We start from the raw sequence: 24,516 nt of genomic DNA, 5'->3' as shown, positions 1-24,516 counted from the left end.
TGAGGAATCCATTTTATTAATTTACCTTTATTTATTGAATTATTGAATTACCTCCCTTTATTGAGGGAGGTAAGGCACTATAGGTTTTAAGTCATATCTCTATTGAGTTAAATAGATACCTATTTGTCCTTTAAGTTGTCAATTTAATATTTCTTCCTTTTTCTTCCAAGTAATATTAGAATATTTTCTTGAGTAACTTGTCTTTCAGATGAGTCAACAAAATAGTCACCTTTCCAAACTTTCTGCTCAGTTTGTCTCACCAACAGATTGGTACCTACTTGGCAGTGTTTGGTTGATTATAAATGTTTGCCAAGTTTGAAGTGAGGGGGAAAGAGAGAGATGGAAAATAACAATGTATATATGCCAGACCTGTTTTTTTTTTTAACCGTTGGTTCTTTGATGATACTGAGGTGTCAGTAGCCCCTAAAGTAAACATCGACTGTCCTTGCACGTCCTCACACTCAGTTTTTCTGCACAGTGCCAGTGATGCAGTGGCAGTGCTGTTGCCTAGTGGCTCCCTATGGGAATTCCGTCTCCACTGTCTTTGTTTATACCCTTCTATCAGCTCTTGTCTTTGAATTGCTCACAAAGGAATGCCTGGAGAACCTAGCTTCTAGAGGATTTTCTTGAACACTGTGTTCTCGTCACTAATAGCTCTTTTTCAAGGGCTTTGTGAAGCGTCTTCAGATTCTAACTCATTCTGTTGCAGTAATGGGAAACTGACCCAGCTGCAGCAGCTGAAGTGGAGTGTTGTGACGGTATTTCATCTCTTTCTAGAGTACCTGTTACTGGGGAACAGTGCGTAGTGGCATACATTTATATGACTGGAAGGAATAGTTCGTGCTTTAGTGATTCTAACCCTTCCCAGTTCTACCTGGGAAATGGGGTGCCATGCTCATTTTCTTGATGTCTTGTGCCCTGTGTGTTTTTGAAGATAAGATGATTGTAAGAGCAGTAACCCAAATTCTTACATGAGGCATCTTCTTCTTTTTTCATGAAATTGTAACTTAGAAGTATGAAGTGTACTGGTTTTTGTGCTTGTTATAGATACTACACACAGTTGGAAGGTGGAAGAGTTCCTGTGTATGCTGTCACTTTTCAAGAACCTGAAAATGATCCTCGTAATTGCTGTTACCTCTGGGCTGTTCAGTCTACACAAGATAGGTAAATGTGATATATCTGGTTTTTAATAGTATTTGTCAAGAATGGCATGGCAGTTAATTTCTTTTGCAAAGCTTTGTGCTATATTGCCTCTTTTTAATGAGAGCCACATAATTCAGTGAATTAGTAAGTGGCCATTGAAATGACTTTAAAAGGTAAATAATTGTTCCTATATGTTTGAGTAAGTCTGAGATATAAGTAAGAAGAAATTGTGCTTGCTTGACTTGTTTGGATATAATATATATTTCAGAGAGTAAGCTGATAACACATTAGTAGGCAACTTCTTATTCCTCAGACAATTTTTATGGCCTTCTGTGTTCTCTCATAAGAACATTTTTCCTCTTTTATAATCTCATTCCTTTCTTCTCTTGATTGTATATGCCTCTCATTTTTATGTATCCCTACTTTGTTCTCTAGTTCTTCTGTTGTACTTGCCTTTTGCAGTATATTCCTAAGGTTAATTTGGTTAATTTTCCCTTCTCTTTCATAAGCTTTAATTTTATCTCAGTGTAGCTTTTGAGAAACCTTTCCTTTCAGTTTAATTTCCAACTGGTTAAGCTCATTCATTTCCAGTGCTGGAACAGTGTAAGTATTGATTTTCTCTTATTTTTCATTGATGTTTAGTGCTTTCTTTGGTGTTCCCAATACGTTCTCTTCCCAAACCTGTTCTACTTTAAATTCTAAATACCTGAATTGTGGTCAACTTAGGTTTTTGTGTTAGATTTCCTCACTTTGAGGTTTTGTCTTAAGCTTTAGTACATCAGTGAAGGAATTATTAATTGATTTAAGAATTAAGTCACTTAATTTAATTAATTAAAAATTAATTAATTCTGATTTAAAGAATTCATTAATTAATTGATTGACAGATTCACTTCTGTCAATCCTGGAGGAAAATCGAAATAAAAATATGGAGACGGCTATTGGAATAGTCCTCATTAGGTCCATATTTCCATCCAAGTGTGATGTGGGCTGGCAGCAGCTTGAGTAATGTGCCTGGTGAAGACTCCATGTGGTGAATAAGAAGACATTTATCTCAACAATTTTTGTATCCCATTTATTTTTTCTTCCAATACTGTCTAACTAAAGCACACCTATGAAAGACAGGGAGAAAGAATGAATTTTGAGTAGCTTTATAGTCTTCCATGTAAGATGTCACCTAAAATATGCAAGCAACATAAGCTTAAGTTAATTAGAATCAATAAAAATTAAATCGGCTATTATTTCAAAGGACTACATTTTGTGAAAACAACCAAGTAAAACTAAATTCTTTATAACAACTTCAGTTTTGTCACATGCACTCAATATTGTACCCAAATTAAATTTATTTGAGCAATAAGAGGTGCTTAATGCATTAATATGGTATTTAGTATTTCTCCTCAGCTAATTTCTGTTCCTTTCAGTGAAGGGGATGTTTTGAGTTTACATCTGCTTCAGCTGGCCTTTGGTGACAGAAAGTGTTTGGCATCAGGACAAATCTTATATGAGGTAAATGGTGATATGGGTTGATAGTATCAGTTTTATTGTTTGGCTATTTTAAGTCTTTGTTTTAAGCTATTGAGATATTACAATCTTTTCTTCTATTCAAGTTAATACTGTATTCATAATATAATGTAAAAAGTATTAGATTTAGGAGTCAGGACACTGGTATTTTACCAAGGTGGCAATCTTAAAATCTTCAGGTATAATTTTTCTCTAGAATGAAGAGATTAGACAAGACTCAAGCTTATGGCCTAGTTGGTAGCCAGGAAAAATAACCCCACTTTGTTGCTCTAATATAACAAGCAGTAAGCCATGGGGTAGACTTTATAGTCTGGTTGCTTACAGTTGTAAGAGAGGATAAATACATCTAGCATTTTAAGTGACTATTTTTCTGACTGAATTCTTGCGGAAGTAGTGAAGTGCTGCTAATAACCAAATAACCATATTTGGTTAGCTGTCACAATACTTTCTCTAGAACAGGCTTTTTAACCTTGTATTTGAGGGTGTGTGATTGGGTTTTAGGGAATTCATGAAGCCCTTCAATTTTGTGTGGTGTTTTTATGATCACAGTGTCCATGTCATCCCCGAACCCCCCTCCTCCAACTCTCCAGTTCCACATCTGTGGATTCAGTGAATCTTGGATCAGAAATATGGGGGGGAGGAATTCCAGAAGGTTTCAGAACACAAAACTTGAATTTGCTGTGCCACAGCAACTATTTATATGTCATTCACATTGTATTAGGTATTAATAAGTGATCTAGAAATGATTCAAAGTCTATAGGAGGATGTGCATAGGTTATATGCAAGTATTACACCATTTTATGTAAGAGACTTGAGCATCCACAGATTTTGATATTGGAAGAAGGTCCCAGAACCAGTTCTTCATGGAGAACAAGGGAAAACTATGCATTCTTCTAGAGAAAATAGAAGCTATTCTTCATAGCTTTTGTCAGATTCTTATAGGAATCAGTGAATAAAAATTTAAGAACTAGAGCAAGAACTTCAATGAAAACAAAGAAGTAGGTTTGCTGGTTTAGAGAATATGTATTTGTAATTTCATTGCTTAGGTCCAATTTATACCCCAACCAGTAATGCATGAAGGTTCCTGTGTTTGATAACAGCTTTAGAAGATTTATTGATAATTATTTTTGAGAAACAAAATCAGCCTTTCTATTTGTGTTTTATCCCATGTGTAAATTTTAGAGCTTTCTTGAATAATTTGTTCTCTTCGGTCTTTTAACTTTTTTGTTTCCTTTATATTGTGTGGAAATTCTTGAACATTTAATTTTAGAATAACTTTTTCTTAGAATCCTATTAAGACATAGATTGGTGTACATTTTGTATTTCAGGGGTTGGAGTACTGTGAAGAAAGATACACACTGGACCTCACAGGTGGCATGTTTCCTTTGAGGGGACAGACTGGTAATACCAAACTTTTGGGATGCCAGAGTATAGAGAAATTTCGATCTCACGGTGACAGGGAGGAAAGCATGAATGAAGGTTGGTTTAAAGCACTTTTATTATATATCATGTGAATGCTTAAGATTTGTCTTGATTTAAGATATATGACAGATATTGGTTTCTAGAGTTTGTACTCCTGGCAGTTAAAAAGTTGGAATACTAATTGTGGGATTTATTTAGAATTGTGTGAGATCCGAGGTATTTCTTGTTCTCCAGATCGTGATGTGTAGAACTCAAGAATTGAATAGATTAATGAGCAACCTCTTTATTTTTATCCGCCTCTCAAAACAGACACACACAAAAAGGTCTCTAGTTGTGACTAGTATGAGTAGTCTCTGAATAATGTTTACTTCTGTATTTTTTGAGACATACACAACAAACATGCTTTGTTGTCTTGAATTTTTTGTTTCCTCTAGTTGTTCTTCCTGGTAAATATTGTGACAGAATGAAAATGGCATAGATTTTAGAATCCAACATGGATTCAAATCCCAGCTCTGTCACTGGTTGTGAAGATGAAGTTGCTCAGTCGTGTCCAACTCTTAGCGACCCCATGGACTGTAGCCCACCACGGAGGAGCCTACAAGGCTCCTCCATCCAGGGGATTTTCCAGGCAGGAGTACTGGAGTGGGTTGCCATTGCCTTCTCCAGGGAATCTTCCCAACACAGGGATCAAACCCGGGTCTCCTGCATTGTAGGCAGACGCTTTGCCATCTGAGCCACCAGGGAAGTCCTTTCACAAATTATTTAACATTTGTGACTAAGCTTTTGTTTCCTTATCTGTGAGTGGAATAATACATTTATACCTTCTGCAAAGGGTGGTTGTTAAGAATTGAATGGGACAACATGATAGGTTTATTCAGTTCTGAGAATGCTTAGTGGGGCCCTGGTTTAGCTTGTTCCTATTGGGATTTATTCTCATGTATAGCTTATTCATCCTAGAGATTTCCTCTGTTCTGGTCCCCATTTTTCATATCCAACTAAACATGTCAAAACAGAATTTATGGAACTCTGTCTCTTACTCCCCACTCATATCTTTTTTATATTTCCTATTAGTTATGTCTTGGATTTTTACTTTCCTTTTTCCTTCTATCGGTCTCTCATCTTTGTTCCTATCTTTCCATTCCACGTACCATTTGGGTGCTTGTCTCTCTCCCCTGCCACCAGTGCCTTAGCATATAGCTGGATCAATCCTTCTCAGCTAGAATTCTTCTACAGAGTTAAGCCCTAAAGCCCAAAGATATCCATTTTAAGTATTGATACTCTCTGGGCTTCCCAGGTGACTCAGAGGTAAAGAATCCTCCTGCCAAAGCAGGAGATGTGGGTTCACTTCCTGGGTCAGGACGATCCCCTGGAGGAGGAAATGGCAACTCACTCCAGTATTCTTGCCTGGGAAATCCCATGGACAGAGGAGCCTGGCAGGCTACAGTCCACGTGGTTTCAAAAGTCAGACATGACTGAACTTGCACATGTGTGTGTCCACACACACACATAGTCTCTGGTACTAGCAATGATTTATTTGTGGGAGAACTTTCATTCAAATCATTTTCTACTTTCTCCTTACAGCATCTTGAAGTTGCCAAACTGTTAACTGAAGACAAGCCAAAGTTACTGTTTTTCTGATGAATGCATTTTAATAAGGTCTTCTTGAAATAGAAAAACAGTCAAGATAGAAGTGAATGAACCTCTTGTTACAGAATAAATGATAGAAATGTGTTTTAACAAATCAGATATGAGTTAAACCTCTTAATTTATGGGAAAATCTTCCTACTTATATTTGTTGTATTTATTTTGAGATTATTTATTCTGTTTTTAAAAATTATCTCTTCTTTTAGCTCTGTCTCCTGACACCAGTGTTTCAGTCTTTACCTGGCAGGTGAATATATATGGACAGGGAAAGCCTTCTATATATTTGGGGCTTTTCGACATAAATCGTTGGTACCACGCACAAATGCCAGATTCGTTAAGGTATGATTTCTCTATGTATGTAAAATTCTCTAGGGATTTTTATGTGTAGTAGTTTATTGACTTAATTGTATACAATTTCTTTTAGATCAGGAGAATATCTGCATAACTGCTCTTATTTTGCGTTGTGGTCACTGGATGCTGTTGTAAGTAGGACGTCTCCACATTACATCTTGGATATATTAGTACATGAGAGAAGTTTAAGTCGAGGAGTTCCTCCCTCATATCCACCTCCTGAGCAGTTTTTTAACCCAAGTACTTACAATTTTGGTATGTATTTATTTAACATTACTTTTTGAGAAAAATAACATGTAAGAGTATGTATATTTGTGCTGTGTGTAGTGTATTATCATTCATTTCTCATTATGATTAGTTAACATGTATGGATAAGTTACGATGTTAATTTGATATATGTACACAAGAAATTTAATGATTGTATGTTTTATAGAAAAATTATCAATATTTGAATTTGCTGTAAAACATTAACTATTTCATATTAACTTGTGATAAAGTTTGGTGTCTTGTTAGGATAGAAATACAGGGACAAATTATTTTAAAATTTATTGTATGTAGTAATACCATGCCTTGCCTAGTAATTTGTTCTTAGGATAAATTTTGTTGTACTAATACCATCCCAAATATAATATGTAAGTGGATTTTTTAAAATCTTTTTTTCTTTTTTTTTAGATGCCACTTGTTTGTTAAACTCAGGAGTTGTTCATATAACTTGTACTGGCTTTCAAAAGGAGGTGAGTAAGAAATAACAATTTGGACAGAGTGTTTCTTCTTGAGCTGAAGTCAGATCATGGATTTAAACTTTAGTGTTATTTATATAAACTACTCTTTCATCTTAAAAGGTAGCTTCTGCTAGGTATATGAGATAGCAGCTAGTAGCATCAATTACTGACGGCAACCTTCTAGGAAGAGCTATTAGGGTGTTTATAGCAGCTTTATATGGATGTTAGCTCCTGAACCCTAAGCAAAAGTAAGTCAATACCTTCCTTTACTCCATCTTCTTAATTCTCTTCCTTCTTAAAAAGCGTATGGGTAAATGAAGTAATGCAAAAAAGGTACCTGGCACAGTGGCACAGTGACCGGCTCAGAGTGGATTATGTTGAAAATACTTTTCCAGGAAAACATTAAGTGGCATATCCTTAAAATGATAATCAGCTAGATATGGATGAATGTCATATTTATACTTCATATCAGATCTCTTTCACATTAGACCAAGAAGAATAAACTGCAAGCTTTTTCTTTTGTGTGTATTAAGTTTGTTAAGATCTGTTACCAAGTCTGTCAGCCTTACAGAAGATAACAGGGTTACCTCATATATAAGCAATTTAAAATTGCTTTTTCAGTAGTACTGATAATTGCATTATCAGTAGTAGTATTTGTGACTGACAAGCATTGGTTACCTCAAGAACCTATGAGCTCTTTTCCTTGCAAGAAGTACAGAAAAGTAGTCTTCCACAATTTTCATTCAGTGCCTTTTAGTTTTCTTCATACTGTTAAGTGTAAAGTAGGGTAATGGGTTTATTAGTTATTCTTAAATTTGATTATTTGAATTGATTATTGACTGATATCTTATTAATCATTCTGTTATAGACTTTGACATTTTTAAAGAAATCAGGACCATCTCTCAATGAAGTCATTCCTGATGGTTATAATCGATGTCTTGTGGCTGGCCTTCTCTCACCAAGACTTATTGATATTCAACCTTCCAGTTTAAGTCAGGTGAGAGATTTTTAACTCTTGTTGTTTCTTTTGGATCATGTCATTAGCTTTCTATTACAACAAAAATCTATTAATATCTTAAAAAGTAAGTTAAGTACTGTAATGCCAGCTTTGCATGTCAGTAGCTGTGGTTCTTGGATTTGGCTTAAAATTCATACCTGCAGGATCCCATAGGTATAACTTGACACCAGGTCTATAGGCTAGTGAAAAAAAAGCTGACTTGAAACTCAACTTTCAAAAAACAAAGATCATGGCATCTGGTCACATAACTTCATGGCAAATAGATGGGGAAACAAAACAGTGAGAGCCTTTATTTCCTTGGGCTCCAAAATCACTGCAGATGTTGACTGCACCCATGAATTTAAAAGACTTGCTCCTTGGAAGGAAAGCTATGACTAGTGTAGACAGCATATTAAAAAGCAAAGACATTATTTTACTGACAAAGGTCCATCTAGTCAAAGCTATGGTTTTTCCAGTAGTCATGTATGGATGTGAGAGTTGGACCATAAAGAAAGCTGAGAGCCAAAGAATTGATGCTTTTGAACTGTGGTGTTGGAAAAGACTCTTGAGAGTCCCTTGGACTGCAAGGAGATCCAACCAGTCCATCCTAAAGTAAATCAGTCCTGAATATTCATTAGAAGAACTGATGCTGAAGCTGAAGCTCCAATACTTTGGCCACCTGATGGGAAGAACTGACTCATTAGAAAAGATCCCAATGCTGGGAAAGGTGGAAGGTGGGAGGAGAAGGGACGACAGAGGATGAGATGGTTGGATGGCATCATCGACTCGACGGACATGAGTTTGAGTAAACCCCGGGAGGTGGTGATGGACACGGAAGCCTGGTGTGCTGTGAGTCCTTGGGGTCACAAAGAGTTGGACACGACTGAGCGAGACTGAACTGAACTATAGGCTAGGAAACATCATGGATGCATCAGGCATGTCATGAGTAGAAGTCATAGTTGTTTTAATAAGCCCTTGATGTGATTTCTGATGGTTTGAGAACCACTGCTCTATAAAAACTGCTCTTATGAAAGCCTATTAGTGAAGATTCCAGGTTTCTGCAAAACACAAGAGAGTTACGGGAGTCAGACTTAGTAATGGAAGACAGGCTTAATTTCCCAATGGATACATAAATAAAAATATTGTAAAATCCACACAGTTTTTAGAGTCACAATACATTTTACCAGTCAGGAGACATTTTTAAACAGTGTTGTCTAGTGACAACTTAAAATTCAACATTTTAACTTGGTATTTGCTGAAAGTAAACAAACCCCAGGTCGTTTTTCCTTGGAGAAAGAGAAAATGTTTTAATAACTCTTTCCCCTCAAATAATGTTTGAATTAAGTTATTTAAATAATTGCAGATATGTAGCGTAATGAATTGTTAGGGAAGAAGCCTTTTAAATATCAGATGAATTGTGAATATTGCTGCTGACGGTTTAACACCTGCAGTTGGACTCTAATACCTAATGTCATGAAAATAAGAGAAATAGTCAATCTATTATCAGGATTTTTTTTTCCCTTTCTCCCCTCCTCCCTTTTGTATCACTGTACTGAGCAAATATTGACCATGTAGTCATGTTCAGTCAACCCTCGGTACCCGTGACTTAGCAGCAGCAGCAATTAACTTACATAATAAGGCATGATATTTGCATATAACCTGTGCACACCCACTTATGTACTTTAAATCGTCTCTAGATTAAAGTACTTAATACAACATACATGCATGTTAGTAGTTGCTGCTGCTGCTAAGTCACTTCAGTTGTGTCCGACTCTGTGTGATCCCACAGATGGCAGCCCACCAGGCTCCCCCATCCCTGGGATTCTCCAAGCGAGAACACTGGAGTGGGTTGCCATTTCCTTCTCCAATGCATGAAAGTGAAAAGTGAAAGGGAAGTCGCTCAGTCGTGTCCAACTCTTAGCGACCCCATGGACTGCAGCCTACCAAGCTCCTCCATCCATGGGATTTTCCAGGCAAAGTACTGGAGTGGGGTGCCATTGCCTTCTCCGCAATAGTTGCTGGCACACCTCAAATTCAAGTTGTTTTTTTTTTTTGGAACTTTCTGTAATCTCCCCCACCCCCAAATGTTTCCTATCTGCAGTTGATGAGGAACTGACTGGATATCAACATTTCAGTTTGGTTTTGCTCTTTGTAGAACCCCTTTAGACAAATATTGACTATCCTTAGTTGGTCTTATGTTAGCTTATCTTTGCTTTCCAACTGTGTGTTGTTTGCCTCTTGATTTTGCTTTCTGGGAGATGTTTTCATCTAATTTTCTTTTTTTTAGATTTAAAAAATTTAGCCCCAATTTAAAATTTCTACACGCTCTTACTCTTTGATCATTCTTTTTTTGGTAGTATTCTGTTATATTTTATGGATGAAATATCTTCTAGCTCTATGTTTCAGGTTTTATTTAGTTCCTGTATTATGCCTGTTTTATCTGGAGTTATTTTTTATTATTTTAGTCTTTTTGATCTGGTTGTTATTTAGTTGCTCAGTCATATTTGATTCTTTGCGACCCTATGGACTATAGCCCGCCAGGCTCCTCTGTCCATGGGATTCTCCAGGCAAGGGTATTGGAGTGGGTTGCCATTTCCTCCTCCAGGGGACCTTCCTAACCCAGGGTCTGAACGTACGTCTCTTGCATTGCAGGCAGATTGTTTACCATCTGAGCTGCCTTTTGATTTGGTGGCTATACTTAAATGTTTGATGGTTCTTTCCTTTTCATATGTTGAGTGAGTCAGTAACAGATTATAAACTGTCTTCTACATAAACAGAGCTCTGAACTGGGTTCATTAAAAAACCTTAGGTAAATTTTGTCTTGGTGGCCCTTGCTCATAGGACCCTGTGGTCCGGAAATTATCCTTCCCTGCCACAGGCTCCAAATTAGTATTAGTGTTCATCATCCTTAAGGAGCACTTTAAGTGCTCCATTTAATTTTTTTTATTTTAGAGAATTAATACCGATCCCCCCTATTCTATATTATGAAACTTAGTTACAAGCAATGATATCTAGTTTTAAAAAGAAGAGTAAAGTGAGAGGTTACTCTGGTGGTGCAGTGGATAAGAATCCACCTGCCAGTGCAGGAGACATGTGTTTGATCCCTGGTCCAGGAAGGTCCCACATGCCATGGAGCAACTAAATCTGTGCTCCACAACTACTGAAGCCTGTGCTCTAGAGCCCAGGAGCTGCAACTGCGGAGCCCACATGCCACAACTCCCGGGGTCTACGCACCCTAGAGCCCCTGTTCTGCAACAGAGAAGCCACTGCAATGAGAAGCCCAAGTACCGCAACTGGAGAGTAGCCCCCACTCGTGGCTTTAGAGGAAAAACCCATGCAGCAGCGAAGAACCCCGTAGCCAAATATAAATAAATAAGTTTTTTTAAATAAGAAAAAGTGAGAAAAAATAGCTATAATTCAACCATTCAGCCATGTTAGTCAAATAGCATTTAGTATCTTTTTGTGATTATTTTGAATCTGGTAATTCAACCCTTGGTTTCTTTCCACTTACATAGATAAAACATGAATAATTTCAATTTAGAAAATAGGCTAAAGTATTTGGAGGCATGCAAATATTGGCATTTTGTTGACTTTTTTCATGTATCTTTTTAAAAACTTTATTCCTAAAATAGACCAAATTGAGCTGAATTGGTTAGTAATGGATATGTCGAGATGAAGCAAAAAAAGCGAGGAGGAGATTCCTTCAAAATGTTAGAGTGGTTACCACGGAGGATGGGAGGAGTGAATGGAAATTTCTTTTGATTAGGTAGGAGGAGACAGGGCTTCTGGGAAATAGTCTTAATCTAGACTTGGATCAGTTTCATCAGTGTCCAGTTGGTAATTAGTTGTTAGTTGTATGTATGGTATATGGACTTTTTGATGTGTATACTTTCCTATATCTCTTTATCCTGCCATATACAATAAAAAAATGATAGTATATATACATATATTTGTTATCAGGGTTTTTTCTGTGAATGACATATTGATATACTTTTTCTCTAATTGGGTTGTTTATGGAAAAGCTTTATAAAATATGTAGATATTTATCCTGTCATAAATCTTACAGATGGTACCCCTTTTGTTTGCTCTTCACTGTTTCATGATATCTCTTACCACATTCAAAATAATGTTTTTATAGTCAAATGCATTTTATAGCTCTGACTCTGGCTTAAAATTTTAACACCCAAATGTTTCTTTAAGGCTCTAACTCATTTTCTGTGTGTCAGATAAAATAAAGGTTCAGTTATTTTCCCCCCAGATGATTAGTCTAGCTGTGTTATATCATTTGTGAAACAGGACCCAAAATATCTTTTTCTCATGCTACTGAAATATTGCCTTTATCCGATACTATATGCCCGTATCAACTGGGTTCTATTTCTGGGCTTTTATCTTGTCTCATAAATCTAGTTATCTATTTCTATATCATTTTAATATATTGCTTTGATATTTGGAAATGCAGCCTGGTTTTTTAATCTATAATTTTTGGGAATTCATAGGCACTTACTCTTTTTATTAATTATAAGATGGTTTTATCCAGTATTCCTGTTGGAATTCTTTTGAGCATTTTATTATATTCACATGTTAATTTGAGGGAGAGTTGGCATTTGTATCTTCTCATTTATTTAGGGTTAATTTTTACATCTGTCATAAGAGTTAATGGTTATTTTCCAGTGAGTTTCTATTTTTATCCCTAAATGTTTTATAGTATTTTTTATGAGTAGACCATTTTCCCCATATTCATTCAGAAATAGAGTTGGGTTTTGTATATTCATTCAATGCTATTAATACTTGGCTAGATTAGAATCTCTTAGATTTTCAAGGCATGCAATCATCAGCAAATACAGGCTTTCTGCACCCCTCCCCCCAGTTTATTACTTTATTTTCTTATGCCATTTGGTGGAACCTCTACAGATTATAGAAAAATAATGGTACTACCAGACGTCCTTGTTTTGTCCTTGATTTTAATGTAAATTGTTCTATTGAATCTCCATTTAGAATCATGCTGTAGTTTTGGGGTATCTTTATCATATTGTAGCTCTCTCTATTCCTTTTTAACTCATCTATTTATTCCTGTGATTCCTTTTTAAAAAAACATTTGTTGTAGTGAATGAAATTCATAGATTCTTAAAGTGTAAAATAAAGTGTAAATAAAGTATAAACAACTTTGTTGAGATTTAATTCCTATAATTCAGTGGTTTTTAGTATAGAGTTGTGCAACTATCACAACATTCAATTTCAGAATATTTTTATCACCTCCCTCCAAACCCCATAACCAGTCAATTCCTTTTCCTCCTCTCTTCCAGTCTTTGGTGACCACTAATCTACTGTCTTTGTAGATTTATTTGCTCTAGACATATTGTGTGTGTGTGTGTGTGTGTTGCTTCAGTTGTGTCCGACTCTTTGCAACCCCATGGACTGTAGCCTGCCAGGCTCCTCTCTCCATGGGATTCTCCAGGCAAGAATACTGGAGTGGGTTGCCATTGACATTTTATATAAATAGAATCAAATAATATGTGGCCTTTTGTGACTTACTTCTTTGACTTAGAACAATATTTTCAAGATTTATCCATGTTGGAGCACATATCAGAACTTCACCCTGTTTCATGGCTGTGTAATATTCCACTGTATGATATACCACATTTTATTTATCTATTCTTCAGTTTCAGGGCATTTTGGTTGTTTCCATTATTGGCTGTTAGAAATAATGCTTCATATAACAGTTTTTGTGTGGATGTTTGTTTTTCAGTTCTCTTGGGTGTATATCTAAGTGTGAAACCACTGAGTCGTATGGTAACTTTATAGTTAAGATTTTGAGAAACTACCAGACTGGTTTCCAAAGTGGCTGTCTCATTTTAACATTAAATCCCATGGACGGAGGAGCTTGGTAGGCTGCAGTCCATGCTAAAGGTCGGACACAACTGAGCGACTTTGCTTTCACTTTTCACTTTTGTGCATTGGAGAAGGAAATGGCAGCCCACTCCAGTGTTCTTGCCTGGAGGACGGGGGAACCTGGTGGGCTGCCTAGGTCTATGGGGTCGCACAGAGTCGGACACGACTGAAGTGACTTAGCAGCAGCAGTGTATGAGGAGTTTCTACACCATCACCAGTGCTTGTTGTTTTTTTGTGTATAGCCATCCTGGGGAATCATAATGATTTTTAATCCTTTAAAATTTTGGGTTGTGAGCTAGAACTTGATACCTCTGCCTCGGATCACATACCCTTTCTTTTCTTTTTTTAAAACATGGTTTAGGAAGAACAGTTAGAAGCTATATTGTCAGCAGCAATCCAGACAAGTTCTCTGGGACTTTTGACAGGGTGTATCAAAAGATGGATAACAGAAGGTAAGATTATGATTTTTAACAATTAAAAAATGCTTTGTAGTTTTAAAATTGTCAATTTACTGTGGGGGGGTGGTAAGTTACCTTTATTTTGAGATAATTGTGTTCACATGCAATTGTAAGACATTTACAGTGTACCCTTATCCCCCATGAATGATAAGATGTGGCACGTCTCTAGTATTATATCACATACAGGACTTCTCTTCTTACTCTTTGATAGCCATGCTTACTACCGCCAGCCCCCACCCCATTCCTAATGCCCAGCACCCATTCATTTATTGTCTGTTTCTATAATTTTGTCATTTCAGAAGTGATCATAAATGGAATCCGACAGTATGTAACCTTTTAGGGTTGACTCTTTTTCATTCAGAAAAATTCTCTGGGGATTCAAGTTGTATGTTTTACTCTCTGCAAACAAACATTTCACACACACGTGTTGTTTTTATTCTGACCATTTGATAAGTTGAAGGCATCATGCTTCTTTACTCAAAATATTTCAATGTTTCCTTCTAAGAACAAGGATATTCACTTAACAAAACACTTTGGAGTTAGAAAAATCAGGAAAATTAATATTGATACATGCTATTACCTAATCTGTAGATTCTATTGGAATATCACTAATTGCCCCAGTAATGTCCTTTGTAACATTTTTAGGGAGAGGGAATTCAGAATCCCGTCCAGAATATATTTTATATTTAGTTTTCATGTTGTTTTACTCGCTCATAATATTGTGTAAATCTTAAGCATTTGTCTTTGAAGAAATTGACATTTTTAAAGAATATGGGCCTGTTATTTTGTAGCCTGCCTCTCAGGTTGTATTTGTTGATATTTCCTCATGATTAGATTTAGATTTTACATTTTTCATAGCAGCATCACGTAAATGGATGTGCTCCCTCATGTGATACCCTGAGCACAGATGCAGCCCGTCTGTCTCCATAAATATTGATTTTAACGTTGCTCACTTGTTTAGGGTGGTTTTTGTCAGGTTTCTTCCCTGAAGTTTTTTTTTTTTTTTTGTAATTAGTAACCATTCTTCATTTTTCCCTTCCATATTTACAAATAAGAACAACCAAATTCTGCTGCTAATTTACGCTTTGTTCTTGAATGGTCATGGAATAAAGTGGTTTTCACAAAAGAGGAATTTGACAGACTATGTAAGTATTATATATATAAAAAAATAATCTTGGTTTATGTTTTGAGTACATAACAATAAATTTTTAATTATTTTGAAGTTGCAAACTCTTTGAAGAAGTCCCAGAAAGACTTTATTTTATATTAGAGTGAAAAAATTATTTTTTTGATCAAGATTTTGCAGCAGATTGTTTAGATTGTCAACATGTTAGGCATGTTTCCAGTAGCAAGTTTCAGAATTATATCATATCTTTTAATCTTAGGCATTTAATTTATAAGATATGCTGATGATGGAGTTAAGAGAATAGGCCAGTTAACCTCTAAGCTTTATTCATTTTCTATTTAAAATACTTAGGAGTGTAAAGAAGCGGAATAGTAGGGCAAAAACTCAAATCACCTCTTGTCTTCTACTAACATGTCATTAGTTATATCAGGTTATTTATTAGTCTGTTGTACACCTTGAGTTTTAAAATATGCTGTGAATATTAAAACCCATTATGTCCAACTAGTGCAAAAATAATATTAAAGGTAATATATGATTGCCTTGTGCATTGAAAGTACATTTTAAGTTTATTTAGAAGTATATGTGCATTTGTTATTACTGTTATGTCTTGATGAGTGAACAAATTGGACTTTTAAAAAAGTTATTCTTAGCAGAGGATTGTTTAAACCTACAAAATTTGATAGGAGGATATAGGGTTCTGTATAGTGTTTTTGTTGTTGTTTAGTTGCTAAGTTGTGTCCAAAAATGCATTTGTGAACTCAGCCTTAAGCTTGAAATGAGAGGACAGCCAAGTCTACATTATAGCAAGCATGCAGTTATATTGTATTAAGTCTCTGGATCTTAATTTCATTGTCTCACTTTTCCAAAGACTAGAGGTGGAAGAAAGAGTTCTTATAAAATAATAATCACACAGCAACATAGTACTGATTTCTAGTGAATCTGAAGTTGAATCTGTATCACTTTTGTCTGTGCTCACCTCATTCTGCATTTTTTAAAGATAGAATTTGTAGCTGTCGTTTCTATATTCCTTGAGGATATTTGTCATTTGAAGCTTGTCTTTTTAAATCTCACAATGTATAGAATAATTCTATGATTAAAGTAATTTGAGATATTTTGCATTTATTATTTTAATTAAGTCAAGATTTAGTGTGTCAAAACTAATCTTGTCTTTTTTTCTTGAAAGGTACACCGTTATTTGATGGTTCATGTCGTTTCATCGACCCACAGACTATCCAGTCTCTCCAGCAGTGCCATTTACTTCTTAGCAATCTTAGTACAGTCTTAAGCTGCTTTGCAGCTGAGGCCCACGACATCACTGAGAGAGGTGTGCTCCTGTCTTATGTAAACGAATGTTTCATTGACTTTTGCTTGTTGAATTCGGGACGGAATACATTTCCTATGCATTAGATGGATTATTGGGCAAAGAGGCCATTATTTCTCAAATGCTAGTTTTTTTTTTTTTTTTTCAAATGAAAAGCTACGAATGTTGTTAGATGAACCATGAGTTCATGATTAAATAAGGTTGGGAAATTGGGGATTTAAAGATTGTTAAGGCAGTGTATTAGTGGTAGAACTTCAGATTTTTAAATTATTTTTAAGTTTTTGTGCATAGAGTTGGTCTTCATAATTTTTCTCCTCTGGTTTTCCATTGAAACAAAATAGCCAGTTTCATATAAAGGCCTGGTTTGAACAGCCTGTATTAATGATACTGTACTAGTTTGTTTTAATGTATAAATCTGATTATTGAAAATAGCTAAATGGGAGTGTAGCTAACATGGAAGCATATTTACTTAAAATGTCTATTTTAGTCAGTGAGTTAGTTTAGCATTTTGGAGATTATTTGTTCAAGCTAAATTTGTTTAAAAATACATGCATATTGTTTAAAATCACCAAGTAGTTACTGTTTTTGAGAACTATAGAGTGTCTTGATTTTTCATTTGTGGTTGATAAATTGAAAACTAAACAACTGATTTCAACTCTTTACAGGTCTTACAGATTTAAGCAATAAATATATGGTTACCCAGCTCATCTGTCAGTATGCACAAGTGGTTCTTTGGTTCTCTCATTCTGGCCTTTTACCAGAGGGCTTAGGTAAAATATTTCCTTAATCTATAAATATTAATGAAACATTCTTAAATCTTTATAATTTTGTTGCTCTATTGTTGGGGTTTCCTTCCTTCTACCGCTCTCTCGTGCTTTCTTTTATTCTCACCTTCTTTTCTTGTATTCTCTTTGTGCCTTCAGTGCTTCACCCCATGCCTGATATGCAGGTGTTGCATGCATGTTTGTTGGGTTAAAAAAAAAAACATTTGACAAAACATGGCTTCTGAAGATGGGTTCAGTAATATCACCAGCTATAATTTAGATCCATAGAAGTATGAGTTTAAAATCTAATTTGTCCATCTTTTTCTCTTCAAGGTTCTTTTAATATGGTTATTAACCAATACTTTTTGCCATCAATTACTTACCCCGTTTTATCTAATAATTCATGCTAATATCAGGAATTAGAGAATTTGACTTTTACTACATTTGTGTAGAACAAAAGCCTCCAACTTCTTATATTTCCAGGATTCACAGACTTAGAAGTGTATCTGCCACTGTGCATAATTACTGTTGATCTTATTCTTTCATAATTCTCTTAGATTTTTACTTGAACACATAGTGAATTTGCTTACTTTTATATTATCATTTGTGCCTAAGGGAGTAAAATAATTTTCTGAAATAGTTTTTCCAGGGTCTTTAACTGGCATCCTGTTGTTACAAGACATTCTTGAGACACTCGGTTTTCTCATTTATGCGTCTGTTAATAAAGTGTTCTTTTATTACTTTAAGAAGCCTGCAATTTAAAGAATATCATAAAATTGTAGTAAAATATCAATTATGTAACCTTAAGTTTATGGGGAGTGTTTTGGAAATATTACTAGCTTTTCTTCCAACTCTTATGAAACATCTAGATGATGCTGTGCAGTTGTCAAGGTTATGCTACAACTACCCCGTAATTCAGAATTACTACACCAGTCGTCGACAGAAGTGTGAGCGTTCATCAAGGTATAGTACATCCAGAGCCTTCAAAAACCATTTTAGAAGTTACTTGTATAAGAAATCAAAGCTTTCTCAGAATAGAATTCATTATGTTATAAAAAAAAAGATTAAAGGGGTGGAAATCTCAGTAAAGTATATGAATTTGTCACCAGCATTACTATTTTAGTTGTAGTGTTTGCCTTGACCTACTGTTTACATCTTTATTTTAGAATTTGAACACAGCTATTTATTATTTCCTAAATCGGAGATTCTATAATTTAAGTATACATTTTTCCTGAGAATTCTTATTCAGAAGAAGACTTGAAGCAACTGTTACTAAAGCTGAAAATATATCATGTTAGTTACTTTACATTCTTTGCATTAACATTTGCATTTCAGCACTTTATCCATTTTTTTCTTTATTGCCTTTTTCTCTCTTTTCTTTAAATATGAACTCCCCCTTCCCCTTAAATACATATGTGGTTGGGTCCTTTGAAATAAAGATATAAAAGTAATAAAAGAAAAAAAGAGTAATGTTTTACAGCCTGACTCTACCTTGGAATTATAAATAGCCTTCTTCCTCAAGTTGGAATGACAGAATTGTAGAGGGGATTATAACATTTAGAGCAATTATTCCCAAACCTTGATTCCAGGTTTGTTGTCTGAATCACTTGGAAACCTGTACAAAGTTGTGCATAGTTAGAGGATCCAGAATCTAATCAAGGATTAGATTAGAATAACTAATAACTAATCTAGGATAGTGAGCATGGACTTGGGAAATTTATAAGGTGTATTTAAAATTTCTAGATCTGTTATTTCCTAAGTGTATGTCCTTGAGCAGGTTGGATAAACTTTCTAATCCTATTTGTCACAAATTATAAAGTCAATATAAAGTAAATATAAAGATGAAATAAAATATCTTTCTTTCAATGCCTTATTCAAGAAAATTTCATCCAATAATTAGTAACTGCTATTGTTGTTATTAATATTAGATGAGGAAACAGACGAGGTCAGTATCTGCTTATCACCTGTATGTGCTCAATAATAAATATTAGGAGGGAACCCACTCCAGTGTTCTTGCCTGGAGAATCCCAGGGATGGGGGAGCCTGGTGGGCTGCCATCTATGGGGTCGCACAGAGTCGGACACGACTGAAGTGACTTAGCAATTAGCATTGAGGTTTAAAAACTAGTCCAGGTGATAAAACTGAAAGTAAAACTTTTTGACTTTGAGCTACAGTATTTACTTTCTCTATACTGAGATATCATGCTCTTTGGTAATTTGCTCAAGGTAGTAAAAAGTAAACAGCATTTTGCTGACTAGACCACTTTTTCCCCTGGAACCTGACCTTCACTAACTGACTTGGCTAATAACCAAACTTGAGGCTTCTTCAGGGTTTATCTGACTAACTTTACTTGATGTCCAGATTTCTCATGATGGGATCCTGTCCTCAAATTTCTTCTGCCTTTGATAGTTGAGGTCGTTACTTTTAAGAGTTGGCTGCTGGTTGTTTTGATAATAATAATTAGAACTAATGCTCAATATCCTTAATGTTGCCCTTATTGCAGAGGGAAGTGGAACCCTGACTGCTTGATGATTGATGGAATGGTTTCTCAGTTAGGAGATCGAGTAGAGAAGTTGTGGAAACGGGACGAAGGAGGCACAGGAAAATATCCTCCTACGAGTCTACATGTAGGTTCGCGGTAACACAATATCATTTAGTCTCAAAAGCTGGGCTGGGAGAGAGAGGAATGCTTAATTGGATTTTTCATACCTGGCATGGGCTTGGGAAAAACAAGGAACATAAATGAATGAATATGTAAAATGCACTAAATTTTTTTTTAATAGGCGTTACTTGACATATACCTACTAGACAACATTACTGAAGCAAGCAAGCATTCTGTTGTATCCTTTAAAATTTTATCAAGTAATTCACATATTACCAAAATCATACAATGTCAGAGTAGTAGGACCCTTATGCATCTAATCCAATCTCAATTTCACATTTGAATTTGTTTTAAAGGAAAGATTCTTAATCCAGGACCTGTTGATTGGATTCAGATGGTCTTTTGTTAACCTTGAAACTATGCAAAATGTTTATGTTTATTTTTCTAGAGATACAGTTCTTGGCTTTCATCAGACTCAAATGTGTCCAAGACATTCCCGAAGTTAAAGACAGCTCTAGAACATTGCTAGCATGTGGTCATTCTCTATGAGATTTTATGTGCTGGATGGGAATGCATTATGTGGTCTCTTAAATAAGATTTCTGTACTAAAGTCTATTTCTTAGTCAAAATGCATAGTTTTATTCATAATTTATAAAATAAATAATGTGTTTGCTTAAACTGCCAGGGTTTATTGGATAACTGGAATTTCATCTGTGGCTTTGTTTCTTAAATTTGTTAATCTGCTAACTTGGGTGAAGAAAGTATGCTTTAGTTCATCTCCTTGTGGTGCCTGTGTGCTAAGTCGCTTCAGGCACGTGTGACCCTATGAACTGTAGCCCACCAGGCTCCTCTGTCTGTGGGGATTCTCTAGGCAAGAATGCTGGAGTGGGTTGCCATTTCTTCCTCCAGGGGACAAAGTACCTTTGTGGTGGTACTTAATACAGAATGAATGAAGTTGGTTGTGGGGTTGGCTGTACCGACATTTAATAAAACTGTCTTAAGCCTTTTTTCTGATACTTTCTGTTGTTACCTATTGCAGATATATATGTAGGAGTTTTTCTTTTTGTTTATTGTCCTTGATCCTCTTTTTTTTAAAAGACTATTTATTTGCTACTTGATATTATGTATTCCTTTCCAAACAAAACGGATACTTCCATTGAATCATTTCCAACTGCCTTTGCCATTTCTTGGGGCCAGGTTAAACTTATTCAAGGATTTTGGCTGATAGATCATAATGACTATGAGGTAAGTCTGTATAGTTCATTTAGAATGTTAAACTTTTGTAAACTATTAGAATTTTAGGAAAAATACATTTAACATTAAAGATATGGCACAGTCTACTTCCGGAGGTTTTTTAAGGATTCAGTTTAATCAGTACCTTCACCAAGCACCATTTCAGGCAACACGAATATACAAAGATAAAATAGTTTAGAACCCCAAGAGTCTTATTGTCTAAATAACATACAAACAATTACCAGTAGTGCAAATATAGTCATTTTTATGTTACAGATATATTTGATGTGTTGGGTGAACCAGAGAAGCCAGAATTTGACATTGATGTATGAAATTGGTGATGGAAAGATTTTATATACTCACTTGACAAGATCTCAAAAGTATGAGGCTTTTGATAAGGCTTTTATTTAAAATAAAATATACAGTAAAGTAGATATTTTCAGATATATTTAAACAGGTTTTATTTTAATTTGCATAGGTTTAGTATATTCCTTTTTTTTTTTTTCAAAGTGCAAAGCATTGTATTTAATTTACCAGTTTTCATTGTCATTTTTGCAGAGTGGTTTGGATCTTCTGTTTCACCCGGCTACTGCAAAACCTGTGTCATGGCAACATTCAAAGATTATTGAAGCCTTCATGAGTCAGGGTGAGCACAGACAAGCCCTCAGATATATTCAGACAATGAAGCCAACAGTGTCCAGTGGTAGAGATGTTATCCTTCACCTCACTGTTTTGCTTTTTAATAGGTAAGTACCTGTTTTGAAAGTACAATTGAACTCTTGGCCATGTATTAATAAAATGGAACTGATGAAATAGAGCAATATATATTTCGACTTGGTTGCATTGCACAGTATTCTTATGTTCTTCATCTTTCATCATTGAGAAGAATGTAAAGCACCTTTTACCTAGAATAAGATGAATAAAAGAAGTAATGAGTAAAAGGGGAAATCAGACTGAGGTTTAAAAATTATGTCGGTTTCTACCTGGCAGTGTTGACAGTTTTCTCCTTGGACAGTTGAGGTTTGCTTATACCGAGAAGCAGCCAGAAATAGAGATAGAATGAAGTTTATGCTAAGTTGATAAATTATATTCTTTGACGGTATATTCCAGTGATGGTACTCTGATATTTTTGTTAGTCTTGCTTGCTTGGGTGTTGCAGTTCTTTAATTTTGTTGTTGCATTATAGCAGTACACAGTTGCTATAATAATTATATTTGACATGTATATACTAACTGACAATTAAGTGGCATGATTGGAAATACAGTGGTCTGGTTATTGGGTTTTCTTAATACCTAGGTAGTTGGGAAACTTGTTTGGGACTGGAATTAATTCATACTGGTTTTTTGTTGAATCTTATTGGTTGAGTCATTTTATATTTTCTTTATATATTTAAAAATTGGCCACTTTACTCACCCCAAATTGTCATTTATGAACCATACAGCTTTGAGGAGAGAGGATTGGATCTTTACATTTCAGACAGATCTGCAATTTAGTAATAGACTTGTTAGACATTGAAACTTACAATGTCCTCAAAAGTAATAAACTGCTAAAGTACTTGTTGAAATAATTTTGGTTAGTAAAAGTATTTGGCTCAGCTGAATAAATCAAGAATAAATATAAGAACAAAAAGTTAAAGAAGCTAAAGAACATAAATGTTTAATAAATGGGTTAAAGAGTTCTAGTACTTGATAATATTTACAATAATGAAACCTTTATATAATGTAATTTCAAAACTATATTTCTCAAGTACAGTAAAGCCTCAGTTATCTAGTCTCCAAAAACATAGCATCATTAAGTGTCCTTTACAGTAAGTACATAAGTTAAAACAAAGGACCACTCAGAATGCCATTTGTGAGATAACATGTTTTCAAATTCAGTAAATGTTTAAAATAATTACTGAGGTGTTGTTTGGTTTTCTAGCTGTTGTGTGAATTTATATTAATTAATCTACATTTTAAAATGACAATATTGGAATAGTTACTGATTGTAACAGTTGACAGTCTCAGATAGATCTGAATTTATACCTGAATTCTGCTACATTCTGAAATATGATCAGAAGCAGTTAAATTATCCTTTCTGAGCCCAGGTTTCCTCCTGGGTTAATAATGACCGCTTTGCAACATTTTGAGGTTAGTTAAATGGCATAAGCACTATTACAGTTGCAAGTAGTAAATCATTAGTAAATGGTGGTGAAAGTAAAAGTTGCTCAGTTGGGTCTGACTCTTTGCAACCCCATGGACTGTAGCTTGGCAGGCTCCTCTGTCTGTGGAATTCTCCAGGCAAGAGTACTGGAGTGGGTAGCCGTTCCCTTCTCTAGGGGATCTTCCCAACCCAGGGATCGAACCTAGGTCTCCCACATTGCAGGGGGATTCTTTATGGTCTGAGCCACCAGGGAAGCCCAGTAAAGGGTGGTAGATTGAACCTTCTTGAGTTAATCATCATTGCATCATTTATTTAACTTTTCAGCCTAACTCCTGCCTGTTTCCTCTACCACCTCTTCTTTATTAAGATCATCTTTCTCTTTCTGTGAAACCTGTATGCTGGTAGCTTTTCAGTTATATGAGCTTTCTTTATGGACATACCATCACAGTTATGGCAAATAGATTTACCTAAAAGTAATCATGATGGACAGTACACGATAGCCTAAAAGTAACAGTTTTAGATTTTTAGCTCTTAACATTACGTACTCAGTCTTAGTAAAATAGAAGTACAACAGAGCTGGAAAACCTTTTTGTATAGGTGTAATCATTATCTTTATTCTTTCCACTTTCTGTGGGTTTCATTCTGCTGTGCTTTTTAACTCAAGTTGGTTTCTCATTTTCAACCTTTTATCTTTACTAACATAAAAAGGTAAATCTGAATGTTCTGTATATTACTTTGGCATCATCCCACAATTTTTATGGTTATTTTTTTGTAAGTATTTTTAATTTTCATTATGATTTTTTTCTTTCCCAATTAATTATTTAGAAGCTTTAATGTACAAATACGGTTTAAAAAATTCTTTTCTCTTTTAATTGCATTGTGACTCCATAATGTGATCTACACATGGATCAGATGGCCAACACCAAAATCAGATTGATTATATTCTTTGCAGCCAAAGATGGAGAAGCTCTGTATAGTCAGCAAAAACAAGACCAGGAGCTGCCTGTGGCTCAGATCATGAAATCTTTATTGCCAAATTCAGACTTAAATTGAAGAAAGGGGGGAAAACCACTAGACCATTCAGGTATGACCTAAATCAAATCCCTTATGATTATACAGTGGAAGTGACAAATAGATTTAAGGGCCTAGATCTGATAGACAGAGTGCCTGATGAACTATGGACG

The 24,516-nt window shown here is 35.2% G+C and overlaps 1 protein-coding gene across 8 annotated transcripts in view; it reads left to right on the top strand.

Moving 5' to 3' along the window:
• AHCTF1 (AT-hook containing transcription factor 1) overlaps positions 1-24,516 on the top strand; it is a 93,414-nt gene that overhangs the window by 33,790 nt on the left and 35,108 nt on the right. For all 8 annotated transcript variants that reach the window (XR_015143531.1, XR_015143530.1, XM_086345004.1 and 5 more), the window contains exons 6-21: positions 1,048-1,164; positions 2,562-2,646; positions 3,990-4,140; positions 5,934-6,066; positions 6,152-6,333; positions 6,751-6,812; positions 7,669-7,797; positions 14,048-14,138; positions 15,200-15,289; positions 16,454-16,594; positions 17,257-17,361; positions 18,225-18,318; positions 19,859-19,982; positions 20,139-20,195; positions 21,056-21,202; positions 21,749-21,936. Coding sequence is in view for 6 of the 8 variants with exons in the window: in XM_086345004.1 (XP_086201130.1) it covers positions 1,048-1,164; positions 2,562-2,646; positions 3,990-4,140; positions 5,934-6,066; positions 6,152-6,333; positions 6,751-6,812; positions 7,669-7,797; positions 14,048-14,138; positions 15,200-15,289; positions 16,454-16,594; positions 17,257-17,361; positions 18,225-18,318; positions 19,859-19,982; positions 20,139-20,195; positions 21,056-21,202; positions 21,749-21,936 (1,896 nt within the window). In the remaining 2 variants the exon portion in view is untranslated. The remainder of the gene's footprint in view (positions 1-1,047; positions 1,165-2,561; positions 2,647-3,989; positions 4,141-5,933; positions 6,067-6,151; positions 6,334-6,750; positions 6,813-7,668; positions 7,798-14,047; positions 14,139-15,199; positions 15,290-16,453; positions 16,595-17,256; positions 17,362-18,224; positions 18,319-19,858; positions 19,983-20,138; positions 20,196-21,055; positions 21,203-21,748; positions 21,937-24,516) is intronic.

The sequence above is a fragment of the Bos grunniens genome, chromosome 16, assembly GCF_055505025.1.
Source record: "Bos grunniens cultivar Pamir isolate PY7600 chromosome 16, Bosgru_T2T1.0, whole genome shotgun sequence".
Lineage (NCBI taxonomy): Eukaryota > Metazoa > Chordata > Mammalia > Artiodactyla > Bovidae > Bos > Bos grunniens.
This window is presented reverse-complemented; position numbering and strand designations above follow the sequence as displayed.